Source organism: Nematostella vectensis, chromosome 5 (assembly GCF_932526225.1).
Source record: "Nematostella vectensis chromosome 5, jaNemVect1.1, whole genome shotgun sequence".
Lineage (NCBI taxonomy): Eukaryota > Metazoa > Cnidaria > Anthozoa > Actiniaria > Edwardsiidae > Nematostella > Nematostella vectensis.
The window spans coordinates 9,795,552-9,822,053 of record NC_064038.1 but is presented as its reverse complement, the minus strand read 5'-3'; the positions used below and the strand labels follow the sequence as shown (position 1 = coordinate 9,822,053).

General features: G+C 43.0%; 2 protein-coding genes across 5 annotated transcripts; one reads left to right on the top strand and one right to left on the bottom strand.

Annotated features, from left to right (window-relative positions):
* Positions 1-860: 860 nt before the first annotated feature.
* Positions 861-23,809, top strand: LOC5508728. 3 transcript variants are annotated; one of them, XM_032377523.2, is made up of 9 exons: positions 861-1,447; positions 10,913-11,094; positions 12,207-12,455; positions 12,919-13,170; positions 13,460-13,679; positions 14,084-14,402; positions 14,922-20,595; positions 21,245-21,853; positions 23,089-23,809. In XM_032377523.2, the coding sequence occupies exons 1-9, from the start codon at positions 1,099-1,101 to the stop codon at positions 23,473-23,475; spliced, it is 8,241 nt and encodes a 2,746-aa protein (XP_032233414.2). In that variant the 5' UTR covers positions 861-1,098; the 3' UTR covers positions 23,476-23,809. The 3 variants fall into 3 exon arrangements, with proteins under 3 accessions (XP_032233414.2, XP_032233413.2, XP_032233415.2); XM_032377522.2 differs by lacking the exon at positions 861-1,447 and adding an exon at positions 5,186-5,890; XM_032377524.2 differs by lacking the exon at positions 861-1,447 and adding an exon at positions 7,459-8,376.
* LOC5508729 (DNA-directed RNA polymerase I subunit RPA12) lies at positions 23,175-26,476 on the bottom strand. Of its 2 annotated transcripts, XM_001629255.3 has the most exons (4): positions 26,308-26,474; positions 25,592-25,692; positions 24,809-24,918; positions 23,175-23,624 (listed from the first exon to the last, which is right to left on the bottom strand). In XM_001629255.3, the coding sequence occupies exons 1-4, from the start codon at positions 26,441-26,443 to the stop codon at positions 23,600-23,602; spliced, it is 372 nt and encodes a 123-aa protein (XP_001629305.2). In that variant the 5' UTR covers positions 26,444-26,474; the 3' UTR covers positions 23,175-23,599. The 2 variants fall into 2 exon arrangements, with proteins under 2 accessions (XP_001629305.2, XP_048584197.1); XM_048728240.1 differs by lacking the exon at positions 23,175-23,624 and having other exon boundaries at positions 24,414-24,918; positions 26,308-26,476.
* Positions 26,477-26,502: the final 26 nt, after the last annotated feature.

Sequence of the window (26,502 nt, the reverse complement as noted above, 5' to 3'; positions counted from 1 at the left end):
GGAAAAATATTTATTGCAATTGTTGAAATGAAAACAAACAAACAAACGTGTTTTGGGAATTTATCAAGAACAAACGACTCTAGAGAGCGAGCAACTTTTTTACAAGCACAATCTAATAAACTCAACCGTAAAATGGCAGTGAAAAAGAAAACAAGCAAAATAAGTCCGTTGCTCTCCCCGTTCGTTTGATTCCCTTTACAGGCCCGTACCCAGGATTTTTCTTTGGGGGGTGCGAAATCCTAAAAAGTGGACCTAATTTTTCTGGGGTAGGGGGGGGGGGAGTGAGTTTTCTAATAAAAATCTGACCACCCCCGAAAGGACAAAAGGGATTTTTTTTGCCTTTGCAGCATCTCAACAGGACGTTTATTGTCGGATTTGGCTATAGATACAAGTCTGACTTTTCACACACCAGAGTAATCTAGCTTATGCTTTATAGTTTTGTCTACAAATAGCACGTCTATTGAGGTGGACTTTCGGCCGTTGTGGGGGAGGGGGGGGTGCGTTCCCACCCCCTGCACCCCCCTCCCTGGGTACGGGCCTGCTTTATCATAGGAGAAGCCCAGGGTTTGCTCAGATCCAATGACGGGTTCTTTGGTCGAAGATGCGAAATGCTTTGGGCCCCGTGCATAGGGGCAGGCATTGATGATGTGTTTGACAGTCTAGTGCATGGGTGAGCCCCCCCTAAATAATAGCAATTGAAATTTTATACTATAGGACGATCACCTCCGACTACTTGGAGATTCCCGCCCTTTCCCAGGTTCTCTCTCCTCAAAATTGCGCTGGCTTTCCCCAGCCCCTCTTTCCTCATGGCCAACCACAGGAGTCCCAAATAGGACGCAAAGGGATAACAGTAGGCTGATAGGAACCGAATGACTGGCTTTGTGAAACATGCCAACCAACCATGAAATGCAAGTCAAGTCTACTTGAGCAATCACTCAAAATTATCAAGAGTGTCTGGGAGACATTCAAAGTCCTATGCATAGATCAAGGCATTTTCTGTCAACGCCTTCTGTTGAAACCTTCGCAATCTTCCTTCGCCATCTAGCTTGACTAAGACATTGCATAGAATACCGGTTAAACGCCGGTATAACCCGAATCATGAGAGCTGGGACCATTTCAATTATACTGCTGTTTTTATCGGCGGTAATTGAGAGCGGACGAGTTCGCCGTAGGAGGCGGGCCGCCCCTGTTCCACCACCATGTACAGCTAAGAACTGCATCGTGTCCGGTTGGAGCTTGTATTCTTCCTGCACGCATCATTGTGGGAACTCGGGAACTCAAACTCGCACCAGGCGAGTAACGAGGGCACAGGAATGTGGTGGAACATGTCCCTATCATCTCTCGGAGACTATTGCTTGTAATAGAGATGCATGTAGGAATGGTGGTACCCCGGCCAACGGGTATTGTCGCTGTAGAGTTGGATATCGAGGAACGTGCTGTGAACTTGGTAAGATTATTCTAAAATAATAACATTTGTTTACTTGTTAATTTTTTTTTGCTTTAAGCGTTTTTCTCACACCTATCTATATCTTACGAAATGGTTAAAGACGGTTTTCATCTAAAACGGCCCCTTGTTATTTACTAAAGGAATTCTTTATACACTAAGACTTAGTTTCGACCTTAGGTGAGAAACGTCAATGGCATTATGTCGTGCGTCATCCAGACTTTGTTGAGACTCGTTTGTTTTTCTTGAAGTTTGAATGAATGATTGGTCAAATGGTTTGTTTGTTCAACATTTTATCTATCAATATTTGTTTAGTTCGTTTTTTTGCAAGCTTAAAGTTTGTATGCATTCGATATTTGATTATTTTTTTATTTGTCATGTCTTTCTGGAAAAAAAGATTAAAAAAACCCGGGATTAATATCCAAGCGCTTGGACTTCCATCCATCGCCGGGGTTTTAAGGCGAGCGACGCCTGCCTAAAAACGCCTGCGAAGGAGGCTAGTACCCCCCCACCCCACCCCTCTCACACAATGGTAAATAGTGGAATGTGGAATCTTGATCGGGAGAACTTACAGACTTAACCTAATGAATCTCGCGATGTATTCTAAAAGGCTCATGCATTTTGATTTGTTCTGACTAAAAGATGTTTTGATATAGAAACTGAAACTGATCAATATTTTTGGGTTTTGAATTGAGTCATTGAGTTGGTCTTTGACAGAGACCAATCATAATAAACATAAATGTAACGAAATGCAATACCATGCAAAAGTAGCTCGCTTACCAGGTTTGTCTATAGATGACTGCGACCTTTGTAACACTTGTAACCTTTGCTTTTGGATATACTATGCATGATGTGCTTGGATAAGTAGGGAAGAGTGGCACGTAGCATTGATAAAATTTATCTATTTAATAAATTTGGAAGAAACAATGCGGAACTCCTATATAAGTTAGAGTCACAGCCTTAGAATATCCAGCTTCAAGAAAAACCTTGCAGCATTTCACACATGTGACTCACGAGCGCAATGAGAGTCGCTGCTATCGTGGTCTTATTGCTGTTAGTATCGGGGGTAAATGGCCGGCGGCGAAGACGAAGACGCCGTTAGGCCTTCCCTTAGCTCAGAATTGTATCGTGTCCGGTTGGACCTCGTATTCTTCCTGCTCACACCAATGTGGGAACTCGGGAACTAGAACTCGCACCAGGCGAGTAACGAGGGTACAGGAATGTGGTGGACCATGAACTATCATCTCTCGGAGACTATTCCTTGTAACAGGCATGCATGTAGAAATGGTGGTACCCCGGCCAACGGGTATTGTCGCTATAAAGTTGGATATCGAGGATTTTGGTGCGAACACGGTAAGACAATTAGAATTACGTCCTAAAAAAGTTCCAAGCAATTCGTTAGACATTAATTCTGCGTGCGTACAGTAGAACAAATATTTAAATAATTTATCTGGCATGTAGGATTTATTCATTCCTTGTAAATACACTAAGGGAAGGCATTTAATATGCGTATTTCTTGACAGTCTTGACACAATCGTCTCACGGCAGCTACAGAATTTTTTTTTTCAAACGAGACCAAAGTCACGCTTTCCCAAAGGTCAATTTATTCAAAACAATACAGACAAAGTCTAGGCAACGACAACAATATGGCGAATGAGCAGGATCTTTGTTTAATAGCTTGGTGTACCTGTGTGTTAAAAAAAAACGGTCCGCAAAGGTCCGGTCCGCGGAGGTCCGGTCTTCATTTTACAGAGACCCAAACGAGCATCCACATAGACCCAGAAGTCTATATTTTCGCTTCCGAAGAGAGAGAGCACTGGATCTCTTGTTCCCTCTTAACTGCGTCTTTTTGCTGCGTTGGTTTGACCATAGCTACCCAATTACAGAAAGAATATGCAACTGTTTACGTGAAAAACAAATTACCGAATTAAAAAAAGGATTATTTATGAGTGAGGTGATCTTGCAGAAGAATTGATAGATGTTAGGTCGCATGGCGCGATGGCATAAAGTTCAAAAGCGTCTGACGTAAATAACTTTATTGAGTCAACTTAATGCAAAAAATATACAGAAACAATACAAAGATATAGACATGCAAGACGAATAATTTGCAAAACGTAGACCCCTTCCCCAGGTATCCGTTTTCGTTTGAAAACGCAACCTTTTTATTACGGATACGGGTATCGTCCACACGTAAACGCGAAAACGATGACAGAAAACGGAACGATTTGAAAACGATACCCTTTCGTTGCCGTGGGGACAGACGAAAACGGAACGTTTCGAAAACGATGGAACTCAGGTCCAGTCCACTTGGCGAGCGAGTACACATGCGCTGTACAGCTTGTTATCGTTTCAGTATCCGTTTTCGTGGCGACGGGTCGTATCAAAATGACACGGATCTCTTTATTTATTTATTTATTTATTTATTTATTTATTTATTTATTTATTTATTTATTTATTTATTTATTTATTTATTTGTTTGTTTGTTTGTTTGTTTGTTTATTTGTTTATTTGTTTATTTATTTATTTATTTATTTATTTATTTATTTATTTATTTATTTATTTATTTATTTATTTATTTATTTATTTATTTATTTATTTATTTATTTATTTATTTATTTATAAGGCTTCTACCACTATTACACATATTGAAATAGCGGTAAGGTTGACACAACAGAGCACGGCTCCAACTCAAGTGTAACCCTTTAAAATAAAAGAAAACATAATTGACAATAACGACAACAACAAAATGAAGGAAAACATGAAGAAAAAGTAATTTAAGAAAAGCCCTACTCTAAATTGCTAATAGCAACAGGATGGTTGCGAAAGAATACTCCTAGCGCGGCAGCACTTAGGACAAACTGATTTCCATGTAACTGCATTTTCGGCATTAAAAGTAGTTTGTAGCGCCTGGCTATATCTGACTGTTAGTTTGTTTTTAAAAGAGGGTAGTGATGACGTAGTGCGTATATCTACAGGGAGTGTATTCCACACCTTTGGGATTCGATTGAAAAATGAATTTTAAAAAAGCTTTGTTTTACAGAGGGGGGTTGCTCCTACAGGATCCTGTGGCGGGACGATCTTATTTAGTGATGGCAATGGTTTAAAGTAATGCGAAAACGGCATATTATTATAGTGACCATTTAGGCATTTATACATAAAAACAAGGTCCTTAATTTCATGCCAGTAGGAGAGGGGTAGCAAATTTGCCTGTTCTAAGCGTTCCTGGTATGTGAGTTCAGCGCTATTTGTAAGTATCACTTTTGTCGCACGGCGTTGCGACATTGAAAACGTTTTTTTTTTTTTTGTTTTTCAATAAAAAGGCCTAAAATCAATTTGTGAAAGAATCTCTTGTAAAAATTAAAATTGCAGAAAGGTTTAATGCTCCTCTAAGAAGCAAACGTGAGCGTAAGATGTCCACAAGATTTTAGTTTACTTATTATCATAATTTTTGGAGACGGATCTACGGTGGGGGGGGGGGGGGGGGCTTAGGGGGTTTAAACCCCCCTCCTTGGGTTGCTTGTTTTATTGTTTTCATTGTGTCTGTTCATTTCGAAATCGTTATTAGGTAATAATGACGAAATATTTTGGGTACACCCCCCTTTGGGAAAAAGCTCGATCTGCCCCTGGAGATCATTATAAAAAATGGAAAATAACCCTAGTTGTGCTTTAATAATGAAAAGAGGCGCATTCGCTGTGTTTTGATTAGTAACTTATCCGTCATACCGTATCTACTGCAATATGACTGGTTTATTCTCCGTCATTAGCGCATTCGCTGTGTTAGGGATAATTTTACCGCATCTCGTAACCCTCTTAAGCACATCTCAGTGTCGGAATCTATTTAAGAAATCTGTGCTATCCTTGCTTTTTCTTGAATTTCCCATAGAGCAGGTTTCCTTTCAAAGTCTGTAAGTTTGAGGTTTTTTTTAAATGCCAATAGAGGACCTCACGTGACTATGGCGTAGAGTAAGGCGGAAGTTATCCCTCGAAGCGTCTTGAATTAGAAGTTCAGACGAAACAAGTCTTGGTTTGAAGAACAGATCAACCTTTCTTACTATTGGAACCAGCCTAACTTTACCGTTATCATCTATGCCATGAGAGTGGGTGCCATTTTGGTATTGCTGCTGTTGTTAGCATCAACGGTACAGGGTTTTTGGAACCGTAGGCGCCGTAGACGCCGTAGACCTCCTCCTCCTCCTGTTTGCCATCCAAAGAATTGTATCGTGTCCGGTTGGACCTCGTATTCTTCCTGCTCGCATCAATGTGGGAACGCGGGAACTAGAACTCGCACCAGGCGAGTAACGAGGGCACAGGAATGTGGTGGAACATGTTCCTATCATCTCTCGGAGACTATTGCTTGTAATAGAGATGCATGTAGGAATGGCGGTACCCCGGCCAACGGGTATTGTCGCTGTAGAGTTGGATATCGAGGAACGTGCTGCGAACTTGGTAAGACAAGTAGAATACACTCGATAGAGATTTCTTCTAAATTGTCCAAAAGGTCGATAACAAAAACAATTCTAAGCAGTTCTTAAGACTTCAAACAAACATTTATATAGTTTATCTGGCATGAAGCATTATTCCTTTGTAAAAGTACTCAAATACTAAGAGAATGTGTTTAAACGTATTTCTCAGTGGAATCGTCTGGCAAGCACCTTCAGAATCCGAGGGTTAAGTTTATTTTTTTCTCTTCCACGCTTCCACAAAGGTCAAACTTTACGCAATTTTATTTAAAACAGTAGAGACAAGGTGTAGGCAGCGACAACATATGCCAAGTGAGCATGCTGGTAGACCCAGTAGTCTATATTTTCGCTGCAGTAGAGAGAAAAGCACTGCAAATCGAATAAAAGTTTTGGAATCTTGTCAGCTGATCACCCTAATAATGTCAAATTTCTCTTTAATCCCCTCTTCATTGCATCTTTTTGTTGCATTGGTTTGAGCATAGCCACCCAGAGATCCAACTAAAGAAAAAATGCAGCTGCTCACGGGAGATAAAGCACTAGCACGAGGATTGTTCAAGATCGCTAGAACTATACTTGACAACAAAAAAGGATCATCTATGAGTGAGAAGTTATTGGGAGACTTGATAGTCGATAGGTCCGATGACATTGAAAAAGTTTTTATTATTCAACAAAAAGGCATAAAAAATAATTTGTGAAAGGATTTTTTTTTTGTAAAAATTAAAATTGCAAAAAAGTTTGATGATCCTCTTGACGCAAACGTCTGGCGTAAAACTTAAAGGGAATAAATAACCCTTGTTATGCTTCAGCACCGAAATTATATGCATTCGCTGTGTTATGATTGGATAATTTCTCCGTCATTACCGCATTCGCTGTGTTATGATTGGTTAATTTCTCCGTCATTACCATATCCCACAAACATCTTGAGCACGCATCACAGTCCGTTAAGAAATGCTCGTACAATCAAGTTCAAAACAGGTTCTTTTTATCAATCAGTGCTATCCTCGCCTTCTCTTAGTCTTCATAGACCATAGATCTATGCCATGAGAAAGGGTGCCATTTTAGTATTAGTTGTTAGCATCAGCGGTACAAGTTTGGTGGAACCTTAGGCGCCGTAGACCACCACCCCCTTCTGTTTGCCACAAAAAGAACTATATCTTGTCCAGTTGGAATGCGGAACCAAATCTAATATTTGTTTAACCTACCTTCAGCGTCACGCGGGAAACCTCGTAGCATTTTCACATATGTGGCTCACCAGAACTCAGTCGCTGCTATTATGGTCTTAAACATTATAGCAGCGACTATTATTCAATTATTCTAATAATATTCTCGCGCTGTGATGAAAATGCTCTTATTTTAGAGCGCACACAGCTTGGTATAGCATTATTTTACTATAGATAGAACCATTTTAGATGGACAAGTCTAGGAATGATTATTGATTTGGTTTAGAATATGAAATTTGAATTTAGCGCTCAGAGCGATTGTTCTGACATGTTGACTCATTGACGGCTGACTGAATTGTTCTTGAGCCCGGGGGTGGGGGAGCTTTCCCTTTTATAGCGGAACCTCGTGTTTAATGCTGTTTGTTAACTTTCGGCTGACATTCGCTCCTGTCTGGTCACTTGTCAATTGCTGACCAATTCGCACTCATCACCATATTCAAAAGCCTATGTAGCTTTTTATACTTATCAGTACCCACAAACCTCAAGAATAAGGCCCGTGGCTGTCATTCTATATCTATGATACGCCATTTTGCGTATGACAACTGGGATGCACTTAGGCTTAGTTAGCAATTTCAAAAACACTTCAAGAGTCGCAATACACTCTATTTATAGGTCCGGCTGGATCTCGTATTCTTCCTGCACGCATCAATGTGGGAACTCGGGAACTCGCACCTACAAAAGTAGCTCGTTTACCAAATTTGTGTTTAGACGACCGCCACCTTTGTAACCTTTTGTACAATGCCTTTGCTTTTGGATAACGATTATGCCATTAAGTTGATATATTATAAATGATGTGCTTAAGTAGGTGGAATGCGGAACTTTAAAATATAAGTTAGCTTCACAGCCTTAGAATATCTGGTTTCAAGGCGGGAAACCTTGAAGCATTTTCACACTTGTATGTGACTCACGAGAGCCATGAGAGTCGCTGCCATCGTGGTCTTATTGCTGTTAGTATCGGGGGTAAATGGCTGGCGGCGAAGACGAAGACGTCGTAGGCCTCCCCCTTGTACAGCTAAGAATTGCATCGTGTCCGGTTGGAGCTCGTATTCTTCCTGCTCGCATCAATGTGGGAACTCGGGAACTAGAACTCGCACCAGGCGAGTAACGAGGGCACAGGAATGTGGTGGAACATGTCCCTATCATCTCTCGGAGACTATTGCTTGTAATAGAGATGCATGTAGGAATGGTGGTACCCCGGCCAACGGGTATTGTCGCTGTAGAGTTGGATATCGAGGAACGTGCTGTGAACACGGTAGGGCAAATAAAACAAGACCTAATTCAATTATTTCGTAACGCTGATTGTCAAAAGTCGTTTTGACAGAATCAGTAAAGTTTCGATTCAATTTTGTCGGCATATGTTTCCACTACATTTTTTGAAGTCCGCACGGCCTTATTCCTTAATATCTATACTATATATTATACGCTAAGGAGTGTCAGACTGTTGACAAACTTTTACGAAAAAAAAACGCCTGAGCTAGAAAACTCCACATCCACGCCATTTCCACACATTTCCGGAGAGGAAGTGTGCAAAATCGTTTTTATTTCAAGATTATACCGGATAAATAGTTCCAACTCATGCGTTTTTGTAAGCGAGAGGATCACACTCGCAAAGGCGCCATTTTCAAGATTTCACAGAAGCACAAATTTATTTCCAGCAGCCAAAAGGGGTTATGTCCTTCAGATCTCCGTGTCTCGCAAGAAAAGCACCCTGAAAGTATACAGTTATAAGTCTTTCTCCAAAAAATATCACCGTAGAGGAGAAATCTATAGAAAAAAGCTATTTACCGTGTAAAATCACCTAGAATCGATGGAAAGGCATTATAATTATGGTTTCTTAAATTATTTACAGCAACTTCTGTAATTAATGTGGACCCTAGACTAATGTCTGATTAGAATATTTTGTCTGGTTTCTGGTGAAGGCGCTTGCAAATTTCTATGCAATACACAAGGAAATAGCTATAATATACATTTCTGAAACGTTTCTATACCGATTTAACGCTAAGTTATTGCTAAATTTTTAAACAGTATTAGTTTTTTTGTACTTTTTGGCGCCGACATAATGAATGTTGTCGACCTTGAAGACCACCCAAGTGGAAGTCACGCTTGGATCATGCCCTTGGAAGTCAAGCTAGCTACATCAACTACAGCAACTGAGCTACATCGCAACAATTATGGAGAGAGTTAAATATAAACTGGACTCGAATTGACCGGGATAAAATAAAATCATCCGAAAGACGGGGATTTTTTTCCTTTTGAGATCTGCATATTTTTTAGCAGTTCCTGATCTGTTTAAAAAAATGCTCCTACCCAGCTGCTATTTATACAAACAAATCCAAATTCGCTCCCCCGTATTTTTTATCCGGTTGTATTAAGCTATGTGTATGTGTAGGATCGCCTGTGTATAGTAGGAACCCAATACATTGAAGGATTTAAATATAAGTTTTGTACAAGAAATAATTGCTTTGACAAAGATTTAAAAACGCAATCTGCTAATATTGAACCAATATACAAAGATTTAAGAACGCAATCTGCAAATATAGAACCAATAGACAAAGATTTAGGACCGCAATCTGCAAATATAGAACCAAAAAAAAAAAGGATTTAAGAACGCAATCTGCTAATATTGAACCAAAAGTCAAAGATTTAAGAACGCAAAGGGGGTCTTGGCGCGTCACTGTAGTTCAATCCCTAGAAGGCACTAGAGCCTCCTTAGCTCCACTTCAGATTCGCGAATAAAGAAGCGTACTCGTCAGGGTAAATCGCAGGAGTTCCGATGGTATTCCTGTGGTTGAACGTGAAGAAAGGACAAAGTCTGGTCGTAACATAATTTAATGAGATATTAAAGGTTTTTCTTTACAAACGACAATATGGAATACCATCAAGTTAGCTTTTTTACGATGTAATAGCAGTCACTATATAAGGTATCTTATTTTCATTGTGATTTTACACCGTCACTCTTAGCCAATGCCATCGCATCTATTATCATATCACATAATGCTATCATGCTTATCTCGGTGTCATCATCGTCATCATCATTATCACCACCATCACCAGTAGCATTTTCGTTACCCAATTTATAGGACAAAATATCGGCATCGCGATCATCACACATTTAACAACAGTTATTCCTTAAAAACTCACGAGGAATACAGTCCCTGATGTGATTCGTGTGGTTGTTTTTGGTCATTTCGTTACTCCAATCCCCGAAGCTTTGTTATCAAGGAAAGCCTGCGCTTCATCCTCCTGTTTTGGGCTATATCAGTAAATCTTGTTTTAAAAACTGTCGTTTTTCTAGCTCGCACGACCATTTCCTGATTAGGCATTACATAACATATACATAACATATACATAACTTGCAGGAATTCGTGTTTACTACGATTTTGCTGGCAGCCATCTTGGAAATGGAGCCTAGTCCCTATCGTTTTAAAATATATCACAGGTCTCCCGCGGGCCAGTTAGAAAAACGACAGCCATTGATTGATGGTGATATGGCTCGAGCGCTACCCCTCCCCCCACAAGCTTGGCCGCCGCATCGGCTAATTCCCATATTTTGGGAATCATGTAGCATTCGTGCGCAAAAAGCTAGTCTTTGGCAAGTCGGAGTTCACAATTGATTGTTGTTGAACTATCGCAAGCTTTCTTGTAAAACGATCAAAGTTGAAAGACAGTTGTCAACCAACTTCGAGCTGCCAGAGCCTCGCTTATACGCGCTGAATGCCACAGAACTCATGCAGCTCGTTGTTCGAGACAAGCAACTATTAAACGCTACCGTACCTTCGCATCTGCAGATATTGACGAGTGTGCCACACAGAGACCATGCCAGCACTTCTGCACCAACACGTACGGCAGCTACACGTGCAAATGCAAGCCGTGTTACACCAAGCTTGGAACTCGATGCGAGCTCAGGCAGTGCTCTATCGGCGGGACGTGTTATCCTTACGGCACTGTCAACCAACACAATCCCTGTCAGGTACGCCGCCATGTTATGCTCCAGCTCAATGGCGAGTCACTCAAAGAATCCATTTCCATCTGCTTATTCCAGCGAGTAACCAAGATATTTTCAATCAAATATCGTCAATAACATATCAGACTACATTTTTAGATTGTTATTTTGATGTTTGCTTGCAAATAAACCGCTGTATTTTCAATGGGTGATCGATATTGTTTACTGTGAGGATTGTTTACAGTGAGGAAAGCGGGCCATCGCCATGCTGAACAACTTTGACCAATCAGATTCGGCTTGAAACCCGTAAACATTTAAAGAAAAAGTTCAGCCAAAGAGAAACGCCGGACGCTGTTTATTTGATCTTGTACGTGTAGTCGAGAGTGGGAAAGCGGCTCAAACAGTCGTATTTTTAAACAACGTCCGGCGTTTTTCATTGGCTGAACTTTCTTTTCAAAATGTTTACGGTGTTCAAGACGAATCTGATTGGTCAAAGTTGTTCAGAATGGCCCGCTTTCTGTGTCCTCACTGTAAATGCTCTTTTGGAGTAGGTGTGTTTGTGGGCGGGGGGGGGGGGGATTCGTGCTAAAAAAACGAACATTTCTAGTATTTACACATTTCTCACGCATAAGTGACGCAAGCACAGTTGCTAACTCGAACTGACCTCAATTTCCCAGTCAAATATTTTCGAATAAGAACTCCCCGCGAGTTCTGAACTGTTTTGTTGTTTCCCTACGGTGTGAGCTAACGGAGGCTCATCGACCTCGAATTCATCGTGAAAAGTATACATGAGGTACGCGTTAAAGCCTGTCGATCCGACTTGCATGACGCGTAGTTTCGTAGGCTATGAAACCCTGTTCGAATAAGATAATAATCCACTTAACTCTCCATAAATTTCAATACATCCTACAACTAAAACAGCTCAATCCTATTTTGAAGTATCAAGTAATACAGGGAAAGATGTATTTTGAATGATCCAAGTTTTGTATATTTTCAAAACAAAAACAAAACAGCAATGTCTCGCAAGTCGAACCTAAGGATTTTAACGGACTTCCTTTGTAGCTTCATCGACCTCGAATTCATCTATTAAAAAAACCGGCCCTTTATAACACTTCTTTGTAACGATCTTCTCCCTTAAGGTCTGCAGCAGCGCCAACATGTTTGCATGGAGCCATCGAGACGCGCCGAGTTGCAGCGACGGTGTGGCGTGTACAAAGAATGATCGATGCGTCAATCAGCGGTGTGTTGGCACTCCGTACACGTGCTTGCCGTGTGAAAAATGCCATGCGGACACGTGCGTCGTCAAACCCGGCTTTTGTTTGATCGTGGTGACTGGCACAAAGACGTGCTTCACGCACAAGGATTTGAGGCCTGGGTACCAGTGTCAGGTAAAATAATACCCCCATACTGAACCTGGGGGAGGGGTGGGATGTTGGAGGTGTTTGTTTGATCGTGGTGAATGGCACGAGGACGTGCTTCACGCACAGAGATTTGAGGCCTGGGTACCAGTGTCAGGTAAAGTACCCCCACACTAAATCTGAGGGAGGGGTGGGATGTTTTTGTTTGGTCTTGGTGAATGGCAAAAAAGGTCCTTCCCTCACAAGAATTTGATCATAACATTATCATCATCATCATAACAATTTGATATTGATAATAATCAATAATAGTGGTGGCATTATATTTTGTGTAATGGGGTTCGTAATAGCGGGGTCTCCTCAAGCTCTTTTGTGCTCTATATGCGCATTTACTTCACAATCCCCGCGACCAACTGACGGCTCTTCCCTAGATCAAATAATTCATATGACAATCGGCTTGACGTGTAAGGTCGAATTCTAACACGATACTTTCTAGGAATGCGACAGCAATAACATTTACCGATGGACGGTCAACAACAACCTTCCCTGCACAGACAACAACGTGAAAACCAAGAATGATCGATGCTTCAATGGCACGTGCTTAAAAGGCGTCCCGTATCCCTGCTTGCCTTGCGAGCATCACGATGGGTTCGGGTGCCCATTGAATCCTGGGTACTGCATCATCGAGCATGAAGGTCAGCGGACGTGCTTTGCAACAAAGCAGTTTCTTCCTGGAAATCCCTGTCAGGTAAGCACGAATGCGCGATAATACAGAATGTCGTGAAGACGCGGCTAATCTTGGAAAGGTTTTCTACCCAAAAATACCATATATCAGGTAATGGTAGTTGTGTGACCACTATGCATCATGGTACTGTTGTTGTGTGACCAGCATGTTTATGTTATTCCAGTTGCCTGGGCACCATATATAATATGTTACTTTAGTTGTGTGACTACCGTATATCATATGTTGCTTTAGTGTGTGACCAGTATTATTTTGTTACCCTAGTTGTGTGACCAGCATATATTGTGTTATGTAGTGGTGTGACCCTTCTGTCAGCACCAGCAGTTGGACAAGCCGTGACGGTGTACCATGTGACGATGGCAACAAGTGCACTGCCGCTGACACCTGCACGCGCGGACTTTGCACCAGCAAGCCGCTGACCTGTAATGAGCGATGTCAGTTCTGCAACGGTTATGCCTGTGGTAATAAACCCGGCTTCGGATTCAGAAACAGGAACTGTACTTGCAGAATTGGAGGTAGGGCGAATATAATAACCTAGACGAGTAATAACGTAAGGATAGAGTGAAGGGGCAGACTTTTGAAGAGGTATCCGAAAACTAATTTGTCCAGTGATTACTTGATATCGTCAACAAAGTGGGCATTTCTTTTTTTGTAGAGTGAACGGCTTTAATATCAAGAATTGAATGACCGTGGTGAACCTGAAACCCATTTTCTGGAACTCCATTTTCCTATTTCTGAAGAGAGTATGTACTTGATACGTAAATTGACAACTAAATCACTAGGTGTGACAAAAGTACGAACCAAGAACTACTACCCAAATCCCCTATCGCACTCAAACTCTCGCAACACCCTATTCTTAGTTGCTACACCCCTCTACTCCCAGTGATAGCTTCGCAACTAGGAAAACGTTTTATTCCAGGGAAGGACTACAGCCATCAAGAAATCAACCCGGTCAATCAGTGTCAATGGTGTGACATCTACGATGACATCGCCAAGGCAACAGGAAGTTGGACAAACCGCCCCAGCATGCCTTGCAACGACAGGAACCCTTGCACCAAACGAGACCAGTGCGTGATGGGAAAGTGTGAGGGCGTGGCGTACAGCTGCCAATCAAAGCAAGCTTTCTCTAGCTGTATCCTGCGGTCGGAGTGTGTGGGAGACGGGACCTGTCGTGACGTCATTAGACCAGCTGGTACTATCTGTAGACCGCCAGTGGACGGTTGTGACAGACCAGAGAAGTATGTTGATAAAATCATGCGGCAGCCGAGTATATGGTTAGCAACCAAAACCACACGATTTATCCCTCCTTAGTCTCAGCCATTCTTAGTTCTTTTCTGAACTAAAACACTACATTAATAAGAATCAGAACACATTTAGAACAGAAGAACGTATTATTAGCCCAGGTTCACCAGCAGTTTATTGACAGGATCCAGGGCGTCTGGCACATTTCAATTGTTTTATCCAAACAACGACAAACGACACTAGTTGTCTAGCGAAGACGGGCGTGTGTTGTAAAACCTGACTATCACTGTTAGTTAGGGCAGAGAAGATTTAACTCAATTTTCTTAAAAATGGGCACTAAGAATAATGAAAGCATTTTTTGGCCATGTTCTCCTGCCGTCGCCATCGTCGTTGTTACCGCGACGCCCTGGATTGGCTAGAGTACTACCAGATGCAGGTCTATGATTGGCTTATACAGCCAGCCGATCTATAACCAAAACAGCATTAGTATATAAGTCCTATGTTGTAATTTGCAGATGTGACGGTCGTCTGGGTACGTGTCCCGCGGCAGTGACTGAACAAATAACAGTGAAAACGGGTTCATTACATCTCATGGACTCCAGTTTCACCAAGAAGACAACCTTCCAGTCCTCAACCAGCAATCTCTTCCTTCAGATCACAAACTTCACAGTCAGTTGTGGCACCTTGAAATACTCCTGGTTCCTCCTAAAGGGCGACGACGCCTGTAGGATAAAGAGTTACCTTACGAAAGGGGTTCTACTAACAACCGAAAAAACACAAGTTTTGAATAACCTGACATTAGTTGATAGCCAGATCTATAAGGTTGCGGTTGAGGTAACGGACGAGAGGAAAGAGAGGCACCCGCTAGTATGTAGTGATTTCGTTACTGTGGACGCAACAGTTCCCCAGGGAGGGTGGGTACGGGATGGAAGTACGGGGGATGCGAAGTATCAGTTTTCAAGGTTGATTACTGCTCGATGGGGAGGATTCACATCAAGAAATGGAATTGCAAAATACGAGTGGGACATCTTGAATAGGCCATTTGGGAGCAGCACAACAATGAGATTATTGACGAAGGATGTTGGCCTGCAAACTACCGCTTCGCAGTCCTGGAATGGTATTACGGATGGATCTCTCGTTACGTCTAAAGTGCGTGCGTTCACAAAAGCTGGACTGTACACAGAGCGAATTAGCAATGGCGTTATCATAGACACGTCCCCACCAGTTAAAGGCAGGGTATACGATGGCTACGGACCTGGAGATTCTCAGTATGTCAAGTGGACTAACACGTTCACTGCTCACTGGGATGCTTTCAGTGATATCCATTCCGAAATGTCGTCCTATGAATGGGCGATCAAGAGATCTGAAGTGTTCATCACTTCGTACAAGAACACGGCTCTTAGACGTAATGATACTATCACTGGGTTGAACTTAGCCAACGCGGAGACCTATTGTGCTGTCGTTCGCGGCTACAACAAAGCTGGGCTCAAGACAGAGGCGGGGTCAAACTGCGTGTATGTAGACCAAAATCCTCCGCGCGCAGGCATAGTTAACGATGGTGCAGCCGGTGACGTCGATAACCAGGCCAGCGGTAGCTACATTGCGGCAAACTGGGACGGGTTTGGTGACGGTGCCAAGGGCAGTGGTATCAGAGAGTACATGTACAAGATCACAGATGACGCGGGGAATCTTATCGTTGATTGGATGTCAGTGGGCACCAGAACCAGTATGAACCAATCCGGATTGGTCTTACAAAACGGGAAGACGTATCACGTGACTATACGTGCGCAGGATGCAGCTGGTTGGCATACTGACGTCACGAGTGATGGTGTGAAGGTTGACACGACAAAACCGGTTTTTACTGGGACTGTTGCCGTATCCGGGATCGTAGGGACAACGAATGGGACCACGGCAGTCTACATAACAAGTACGAGTGTTTTAGAAGCCTCATGGCGCGGTTTCGCGCATGGCAGTAGTGGGCTGAGCTACTATCAATGGGCCATCATCCCCGCTTCAGATAAACTCAAAGATTCCGATCTCAAGCGAGTCACGGCTTCTGGGCTACCGACATCAGCTTTGTTCTCTAATCTCACACTCGTCGAAGGACATGCTTACAAGTTGGTCATTCGCGCCCATAACCACGCTTTCCTGTACACGGATGCCTACTCAGATAACATAATCCCCGACCCCTCTCCCCCTGAACCTGGGATTGTATCCGACGGAGCCACAGATGACGTCAGCTACCAGACTTGGCTCGATCACGTGGAAGCCACGTGGACACCATTCGTCGAGCCCCACACTCGGGTTAAGCAGTACTATTTTGCAATTGGAAGCTGTAGCCTTGGCAACTACCACGTGACAGGAAACAGGTTTCTAACCGTGTCACCTCCGACATCAAACTCTGTTGTGTTCAGAGGTGCGAGACTTGTCAATGGTCAGACGTACTGCACGAAAGTAAAGGCTGAGAACATGGCGGGGGTATTCAGTAAGGAGGTCTCGTCGAATGGGTTCCTGGTGGACGCCACGCCCCCGGCAATCAATCAGGCCAGAGTCGTTGATGGGTTGACAGGAACAGATGTAGATTTCCAAGACAGTGTCTCAGGAATGTCGGCCATGTGGGAGGGGATCGAGGATATTGAGTCGAAAATAGCGTTTTATGAAGTTGGCTTGAGCACAGCTCGGAATGGAGATGCTAACATAGTAACGTTCCAGAACGTTGGACTCAACACGAGTGTACGCGTTGATATCCTCGCGCTACGTGATGGGGTATACTACGCAAAGGTGTGCGCTTTTAATAAGGCAGGGCTCAAGGCATGTATCAGCTCAGATGGGTTTATTATCGACTCTACACCACCGCACAAGGGCGTGGTAAACGATGGGGTTATAGAGCCCGATTTAAAGTACCAATCGTCGAAAACAATGATGTCTGCAAACTGGGGAGGAATTTGGGATTTGGAAAGCGGGCTCGAGAAGTTCGAATGGGCAATCAGGGAGAACGCAACTAATGCGACTGTCATGGATTTTAAGGACGCTGGCTTGGCTACTCACGTGACCAGTGACGCAATCAACCTCGAGAATGGAAAGACGTATTACGTTTTACTGAGGGCGACCAATAAGGCTGGTGACGTGAGGGAGCTTCACTCGAATGGCGTGACTATAGATAATACACCTCCGTTGCCAAATCCCGTACACCCGGGCTATAGAGACAGTAACGGGTGGGTCCAGTCCGGGGGGATGTTTTATTCATCGAATATATCCCACATCTCTGCTCACTGGCGTCCGTTCGTTGACGAAGAAAGCGAAATTTGGTTCTACAAGTGGGCCGTCGGCACAACAAGATGCGGTGGACAAGTCCAATCTTTTGTGAACATAGGCCAAGAGACCAGAGCTAACGAATCAGCTGCCAGTCTCGGGCTTATAAATGGCGTCAAGTATTACGTCACTGTGACGTCAATGAACAGAGCCAATCAGAACTCGCGTAGCTGCTCAGATGCTTTTGTGTTCGACAATACTCCTCCTCAGATGGGCAATATCATTATCGGCAGCGTAAGTAGACATCAGAAGTTCATCAAAGCCGCCGAGTCGCTTATCAGAATATATTGGGATGGGGTAGACGACAGAGAGAGTGGATTAAAATACTGCTCCATGTTCACTGAGAAGGGCTCAGAACATCGTATTCTTGCGACGAATATTACAGTGGAATCAGGTTTTAGTAGTATCACGAAGGATGCTTTTAACGGTTCACACTACAACAGAGTTGCAATGCAGTGTGTGAATACCGTAGGGTTGTCAAGTATCGTTTGGTCAGATGTCTTCGTGATCGACAGCTCGCCACCAGTTCCCCGCGGCGAAGTGCTTGTAGGGGAGTCACGTGATGCGGCCCACCAGTATCAATCATCAACGAATTCCATGACAATGTCATGGTCCCTGTTCGCGGACGACGAGAGCCCAGTGACTGAATACTGGGTTGCCATAGGAACAGCCCCTCATATGTACGACGTTCTGAAATACCTTAGCGTCGGCCTCGTCACGCAACATGTCCAAAGAAGCCTCCGGCTGTCACATAACATGACGTACTATGTCACGGTTCTGGCATGGAACGCCGTCGGGTTGAACGCCTCAGTCACAGGGTTGCCTGTCCTCATCGATAAAACACCACCACATGCACCCCATGACAGCGTAAAGATTGGTAACAGTGGAGAGAGTCTTAGTTACATGACCCTTGGTGACACCTTACAAGCCCACTGGGAAGCCATTGAAGACCACGAAAGTGGAGTCAAAAGCAGCAGATACTGCGTTGGTACTGTCCCACATGGATGTCAAATCACAGGCCCCATAGACACCGCAAATTCGCGGTTTTCGTGTCCACTGTGTGCGTTGGAACACGGCGAGAAAGTCTTTGTAACGGTCACAGTAACCAACAATGCAGTGCTGTCCACCACACGCTGGTCCAAAGGAGTACAGATAGATGACACACCTCCTTCAATCAGTGACGTCATAGACGGTGATGACATTAAAGATGACGTCATCCATAAAGACCTGGAGACGGCTCTAGAAAAGTGGCATGTGACTGCCACGTGGCAAGGTGTCGAGGACAGGGAAAGTGGAATCGTAAGATGCACGTGGCGACTCTTAGACATGAATGATAACGAGGTTTTCTCGAAAACCCTCAAAGGGCCGAACATACTTGGGCGTAAAGTGACATTGAAAAGTAACATGACGTATGGCTCTATTCCTGGAAACTCGTCATTTTACTATAATGTTATCAAGTGCACGAACGGCGCGAAGCTTGTTTCCGAGTCAAAGTCGAACGGCTTCGTTGTGGTCTCGGAATGGCCGACCCCTGCCGAAGTACGAGATGGCCCCACCTTCGGTAGCGACCTTGATTACGTAACAAGTACGACTCATGTAAGCGCCAACTGGGACAACTTCCAAACAAACGAAAAGGACCCAGTTGCTTACTACGCATGGGCCGTAGGTTCCGCCGCTGGTCTCGATGATCTGTTGAAGTTCCAAAGCGTTGGGCTCGTGAACTCGGTAGAGACTGGGTTACCTGCACACAAGCAGATGAAAGCAGGGAGAATGTACTATGTTACAGTCGAGGCGACCTCAATCAGCGGCTTAGCTTCGAGGAGTAGCTCCGACGGGTTCACTGTGGATGATACGTCACCAGTCGGCGCTGACGTCACAGTGTCCTTTACGATATCTGATGACGACCAGGGAGTGGTCGATTTGTTTTTGAACTGGGATGGTGTTCGGGATGAGGAGAGTGGTATTTTCGACTCGCAGTATTGCGTAGCGTCTACGCCAGGGTCATGCCTTTTCTCATCAGTCTCTAACGGAAATCTGACAGCGAGCAGTTTTGTGTCATTCATGCCCGCCTCCTTACAGGACTACTACGTCATTGTCAAAATCTCAAACAACGCTCGATTAGCAACAGTACTTCTATCCGACAAGTTTTCATTCGACACGACACCGCCGACACAAGGCGATGTTGAAGATCTGATCGGAAGTGACGCAAAAACCGGAAGTGGCATCAAAACAGGAAGTGGTGTCAAAATCACTAGTAATAATACCCACGTGGCAGCTCGGTGGGGAGGATTTGAAGACCTGGAATCTGGTGTCCAGAACTGCACGTGGTCTCTGGTCCAGCAAGCACCAACTGCGAACCGATCCTCCTTTGGTAACGATACCATAGTATTTCAGGAAAGTGTTCCAGCCAAGGGTGAGGCCACTCGCGGTGGGTTGAGCCTCAGCCCGGGCTCCAAATGTTTCAGCCGCGTGACCTGTCAGAACAGGGACGGATTTAAGGTGATTTCAGACGGTAAAGGCGTCATCGTCGACGTTTCACCACCTGCCATTGGTAACGTGTCCGACGGAAAAGACGTCACGAATGACCTGAAAATCATCGCCGTAAATGACACCGTGCATGCGACATGGACTGCTTTCAAAGATCCCGAGAGTGGTGTCATAGCGTACCGGTGGGGCCTTGGGACTGCTCTGGGCGTCGATGACGTCATTGCGTTGCGTTCCGCTGGTTTAGAGATGGCGGGCTCGGCAAAGCGCGTTAATCTTACGACTGGGGTGAAGTATTTCGTTACGGTCGAAGCGAAGAATGGTGCGGGTCTTTTGTCACAAGCGTGGTCCAATGGATTCATTGTCGATGATACTCCCCCAGAACTAAGAGATGTAAGTATAAGACGTTTTTTCTTCTTATTTAGTATTTCTTTTTTGTTAAAAGCAGAACCCGACTGTCTCGGTGTGTAGCTAATATCAGAGGGGTAGGTAAGGGGGGTGGACTGTGCTCGTACTATCCCTTGGGGTGTAACAAATGCTCAAGTGCTATCCCTTAGGGTGTAACAAATGCTCAAGTGCTATCCCTTAGGGTGTAACAAATGCTCAAGTGCTATCCCTTAGGGCTGGGCTTTTCTATATGTCTGCTAACTCTTAGTGTTTCGAACTCGTTGAGAAATGATTCTTTAATATCATCTGTGCCTTAAAAAATCCATGATTGATTTCGCAATTGAAAGTCTTTTTTTGGGCTAATAATCTGCACCTTTCTTTATGACATTTCTCTGATTTATCTTCTTATCTCTATTTATATATTTTGCTTGCTAGATACCACTCTTTACGTTATTCTTCTTCTGTTCTTTTACACTGTTTCCCTGCCATACATTGCAATAAGGGACCGATCTATTTATATTTAATGGGAAGGTAGGTGAGTTTTTGCGTGGTCATTGCGATTCCTTTTTTTTACTTTCTTTGAAATTTCGCTCAGCATCCCCCATCGTTTCCAAATAGCACGTGACTAACATCCTTATTGCTTGTATCGCTGTAGTTGACTCTCGGGCCGCGCCTGTGGATAAGACCTGGCGAAACACTCTCAGCAAACTGGAAATCACGTGACCCAGAAAGTGGAGTCACCAGGACAGAGTATTGCGTAGGTTCCACCCCAGCGGGTTGCCAAATCTCACGCATGCGCGAGATCCTGCCAACCGCGATGCATGTGTCGTGCAACGACTGCAATCTGCAGGAGTTCGTGAGTTATTACGTCACCGTTCGAGTGTGGAACTCAGTGGGCCTGTGGACGTCAAAGACGAGTTCGAGCGTCGAAGTGGACCTGACCCCACCCATTCCAGGGACCATAACTCCGTCTCAAGCCGCTATCGCCTGCATTAGCAAGTGCACTCTCATATCAACCATAACCCCTTTCATTGACCACGAAAGCGGCATCAAAAGCTGCCAATTTGCCATCCGTGATTCAAACAATAGATACATTACGTCATTCAAGAACTACCTCCCGGGCGGCGTCGCGCGAGCCATCGATTTAACGCTCGTGTCGGGACAGCGGTACTACACTGTTGTGTCATGCGTTGATAATGCTGGTCTTGTGACCGAGGCTGTCTCAGAAGAAGGGACTCTTGTCGATGTTACCCCGCCTACAAAGGTAGGAGAGCTCATCTGTTTTCGACATTCTGGCCTACGAAGCTGGCGGTTTTGTTGAGTTTTAGAAAGCCCGCCCTGAACTCGCTCGGGGCGCCCCTCACACTTGCCCCAGCTCTCTCGCGCGGCCATTCAAAAACGAGAAAAACAAGGCACGAAAGATTTCTAAAACACTGCTATGAAGCCCACGATAAACCACCAGCTACAAAAATGTGGGCATCTTTCGATAAACTGCACTACAACCAAAAGGGCATTAGGATTACACATCGAGATCACTTATCCTATGAACTGTGAGGAACCTCAAACCTCAAATTTTCCAATTTACTTTGGCTAAATCTTATTGCAAAAGCATAAAATAGTCTAAGAGGATAAACATTTTCCTAAGGTATGAGATATTTTAATATTAAAGTAAAATTAGTAACATTCTCGCAAGGGTCGGCCAAAGAGTACTTTTAAAACAATTTCTTAATCATGTAATTTCCTTCTTCAGGCGTATACCATGAAAAAAAAAATGATTTGTAACCTTTTTCTTTAGCATGTTAAATGTTATAGGTAGAATTAGCCCAGAAAACCTCGTATTTCGGTTTCAATTTTTTCATTTAATTCATCCAAAAGAGGAACCACTCAATGCCACGTTCGTTGTTTACGAGTACTGTAAAAACGATGGAATGTTAACCGACAAGCGTTTGCTAATTCAGTTCGTCCAGTTAGTGTTGAAAATATATCATTTACAATATATAGTCAGGGCTTCTGAAATTACGCGGAAAAAAACTCAAAATTACGCGGAAATCTTTGCTAAATTACGCGGAAAATCAATCATTACGCGGAATATCAACTGTTACGCCCAAACTACATTTTGTACCGAAGGAAAGCACGAAATAACGCGAAAATATGTTAGGCGAGTTTTCATTGGCTTCTAGCCACCAGCCAATTAAAAAAAGGTATTTCATTGTTAGTCCTAGGCCTTCGCGGTTCAGCAAAGAACGCCTAGTCATTTTATTTGTTTTCGAAATTCAGTTCGAAATATCGCACTCTTACGAAGAATATCTCTCTTTTTTACGAGAAAAAGAGGTAAAAACCCTAAAAGAACAAATCAGCTGTGTTTTCTCTTTCAAAATTTACGAGGAGAAAGCCAAATTACGCGCTTCCGCACAAAAGCCCTGTATAGTCAGAAGAATTTTAACTTTAATTGGATAAGGAATAAGCCAATCAGACATCAATGTTTGTATATCTCTGCAGGGTCACGTGATTGTGAGCCCGGACCGCACGCACGACGTGTACCATATTCATTCAAACTGCCACCTCTACAACAAGACACTGCGGGCTTACTGGTCAAGATTTAATGACTTGGAATCTGGTATAACTGGCTTCAGAATTGCCATAGGGACTCTACCTTCAAACACTACCAACATCTACCCTTACACCGACGTGGGTATCAGCACAAGTTTTGAAGTCCTCCTGGATGACAAGCTAGGTGTCAGCAATGGGGACATCATTTATGTCAGTGTGGAGGCACGTAATGCAGCAGGACTCATTACCACGGTGACATCACCACCAACAAAGCTTGTGTCAGCAGATGTCTTGGATTGGTGGAAAGAGGGAGACTTCTCGTGTCTAAATTTCTAAACTAGCTTGAAAAAGATAAAGAGGGACTTCTTTTTAACAGTAGTGACACAGCCAGTTTAGATTTAGACACTTATATCTGAGATTCGTAGACAGTGACTCCACTTGAAGCATGATGCTTGAGCTTCTATGAGTATTCTGTTTCTTGGAATCTGTAATCAAAACAAATATTCAGAGCACTTAGCACCCGTAAAATCACACATCAGGAATACAAGTCAATTACATAAGGGAGAAGTTGATAGGGCTGGTCATAACAATCATGTGTTTGTGAAACAATGTGGTAAAGATTAGGTTTGTAGATAAAAAAACATACATCAATTAAACAGAAAGTCGTGAAGTACGGGTATCAGGGTGTTTTTTAACTGCCGTACATAAACAAGAAGTACATAATTCATGCTATAGAAAATAATTTAGAAAAGAATCTACCAGGAAAAGAAAGTTTAGTTTATATAACAATAGTGTAGTCACGCTTAAAAAATGCTGTAATAACGTATGTATGATAGACAAAGTTTTCCAAGCAAAGCCATCATCTGGTTTATCATGATAGATAAGTGGATATGGGTTGATTAAATTTGTAATACAATTTGTAAAAGCTACATGGACAATCAAGCACAGCAAGAAAAAGATGCAGTACACATGTACACAGGGTGTCCCTAAGAAATTTTTTTTCTGCTAGCTGGCCACGAAATTGAGCTAATGGAACAAAACCAAGTAAAAAGTGTTTATAAAGTTATAATTCAGCCAGCTTTTTACCATTTTCCAGCTAGCCAAATTCACTGCCACAAGACGTATATAGGGGCAACCCATAGAATTTCTCTATACAAACTAGCCTACCTGTAGGCTTTGATAGTTTTTCCGGCACAAAAACCCCGAAACACGGGGTTTGCATAACCAGGCTGCCATCTTGGATAATGCGCAGGGGGAGGGGGAGAAAAAATGCGTGGGAAGGGGGAGGGGGAGAGGGGGAAAAGAACGCCTACAAAGTGTCTAGCCTATTTTGTTCAACGCCCCTAACCTCTAACGCTCTACATGACGGCAAATTGACAGCTAAATGACATGTCACGCAATCAATGTCTACCAATCAGATTTGATTCTCGCAAAGTGCTACAAGCGTGCAATTCAAGCTCACGTGGAGTTGTCAAAATTCTAGTGCTGCGCGAAGGTTAAAATACAAGATGGAGCTACTCCCAAAAAAACGTAAAAATAGCATCTAAGCCTGTTGAATTACCTGCCCCCATCCCCTTCCCCACGCATTTTTTCTCCCCCTCCCCCTGTGGAGCATGTTATCCAAGATGGCGGCCGGGTTATGCGAACTCCGTGTTTTCGGGATACAAACCTGCAGTCAGTGCAAATGTAGAAAACTGTTTGCCCCTCATCTGCTGAGCGGGTTTGTCTGGTCATGTATGTCATCCCCTCATGTCCACAGTTAGGGCATTTCCTGTCCACCTAGATAACGGAAATAAAAAAGACAATTAGACAAAACACAATGATCTTCTTGGCTTGGGAGGGAGCTGGTCTAATGGACTTATACAATAGCCCAAACTCTTAGGGAAAGTAAAATTATTTGAATAAGTGCGACATTTGAGTGAAGCAAAAAAAAAATAAGACCATGATGTAGTATACAACCAATCACTTTATTTTCATAATCATACTTGTCACTTAGTTTTCAGATATCTTTAATATATGAATACTATATGAATACTATATGATTACTGTATATACATGTCTTTCGAAAATGTGGTAGAAAGCATTTGAATTTAATTTTGAAAGGAGGGTAAACTTCAAATATTCCTTGTATTTGCTGGGAAACATTTTTAAAAAGGTAAGTACAGCTCTACTGGGCAGGAGGGGAACAACCACTCCCCTTTCCCTCATTCTGTGTTTGTCAAACTCTTGCAATACCCTTATGCCCTATCAAGTTGTTGCAATGAGTTTTGCAACCACGGGAACCACAAAGTAAAGAAAAAATGAGAACTGAAATAATGAACATTAACCCTCAGTTTTAGTCATTTTGACAGTAAAATGACTCAAGTGAATTGCAAAGAGCTAGAGAGTGGGGGTGGTTGGGGATATTTTGTACAGATTCTGTCATTGTTATCTCTGATCCTAGTTGCCTCACCATTGGTCCTGAAGTGTCATCATTCTTTCTGTCATCTGTTGTTCTTTTTTCCTTATCAACATTAAAACGTTTCTTGGAGTGAATCTCCACTTCCTCAAATTCTAAAGGCAGAAAAATAAAATTTGAAGGTTTGCATTGATTTGAGTTCAATAATGGTATTTTTTTATTGAACATCAAAGAAAGCAGGGAGGGGTGGCACTTTTCTTGTAAATGGAAAGATGGAATTTTGTTGGAAAAAAAACATGGCCCTGCATAGCCAGTTACAGAAACACTAACCTGGCTTGGTAACGTTACCTTACATACAGTATAGGGGTGCCTCACATATATACCGTAGGTGAAAGGGTAGGGTGGTCAATTCTAGGGTTTCCTTTACCAAGAATAACCTCTGATATCAATTAAACTTGCACAACACAAACCACAAACCTTCAAATCAACCAAATTTCGTGACATCACACATGTCACGGGACCAATTCAGAATTAATATACTTGGATCAAACGTCTGAATATTTATTTTAATTTTGACAGAAATTACTATAGGAAAGAAGAATATCAGGATAGTAAGGAATTCTTAATTTATCTTTATATTAAACTAGATACAACGCTTCCATAAGTGTAAATGGAACATGGCAAAAATAATCAATATAAATTTATTCGCTAAATGAAGATGAGTGTACCATTAGACGTGCACGTGTTACTAAAACAATACCAGCCCATACCTGCAGTATCACGTTGGAAATCGCACAGTTTACAAGAGACGACATCCTCCAGTCCAGGAAGAGGCAAAATTGATCCGCAAACAGGACAAAAGTCGGGATCACACTCAAAAGCTTCTTTAGTTTTACGTTCCGCCATCTTGGATTTGATAGTGCACAGGAAACCCGCAATGTGTTCTACACAGGCTACCCAAAGTT

What these genes read in the sequence shown, in the direction of transcription:
- LOC5508728 (XM_032377522.2), top strand. Translation starts at nt 5,536, where the DNA reads ATGAGAGTGGGTGCCATTTTGGTATTGCTGCTGTTGTTAGCATCAACG. An exon ending in TTCCTGGAAATCCCTGTCAG is followed by an intron (nt 13,171 to 13,459) that starts GTAAGCACGAAT and finishes TGTGTTATGTAG; the next exon opens with TGGTGTGACCCTTCTGTCAG. An exon ending in CTCCCCCAGAACTAAGAGAT is followed by an intron (nt 20,596 to 21,244) that starts GTAAGTATAAGA and finishes GTATCGCTGTAG; the next exon opens with TTGACTCTCGGGCCGCGCCT.
- LOC5508729 (XM_048728240.1), bottom strand. Translation starts at nt 26,443, where the DNA reads ATGGCGGAACGTAAAACTAAAGAAGCTTTTGAGTGTGATCCCGACTTT. An exon ending in TTTCCAACGTGATACTGCAG is followed by an intron (nt 25,693 to 26,307) that starts GTATGGGCTGGT and finishes TTCTGCCTTTAG; the next exon opens with AATTTGAGGAAGTGGAGATT. An exon ending in ATGACACTTCAGGACCAATG is followed by an intron (nt 24,919 to 25,591) that starts GTGAGGCAACTA and finishes TCCGTTATCTAG; the next exon opens with GTGGACAGGAAATGCCCTAA.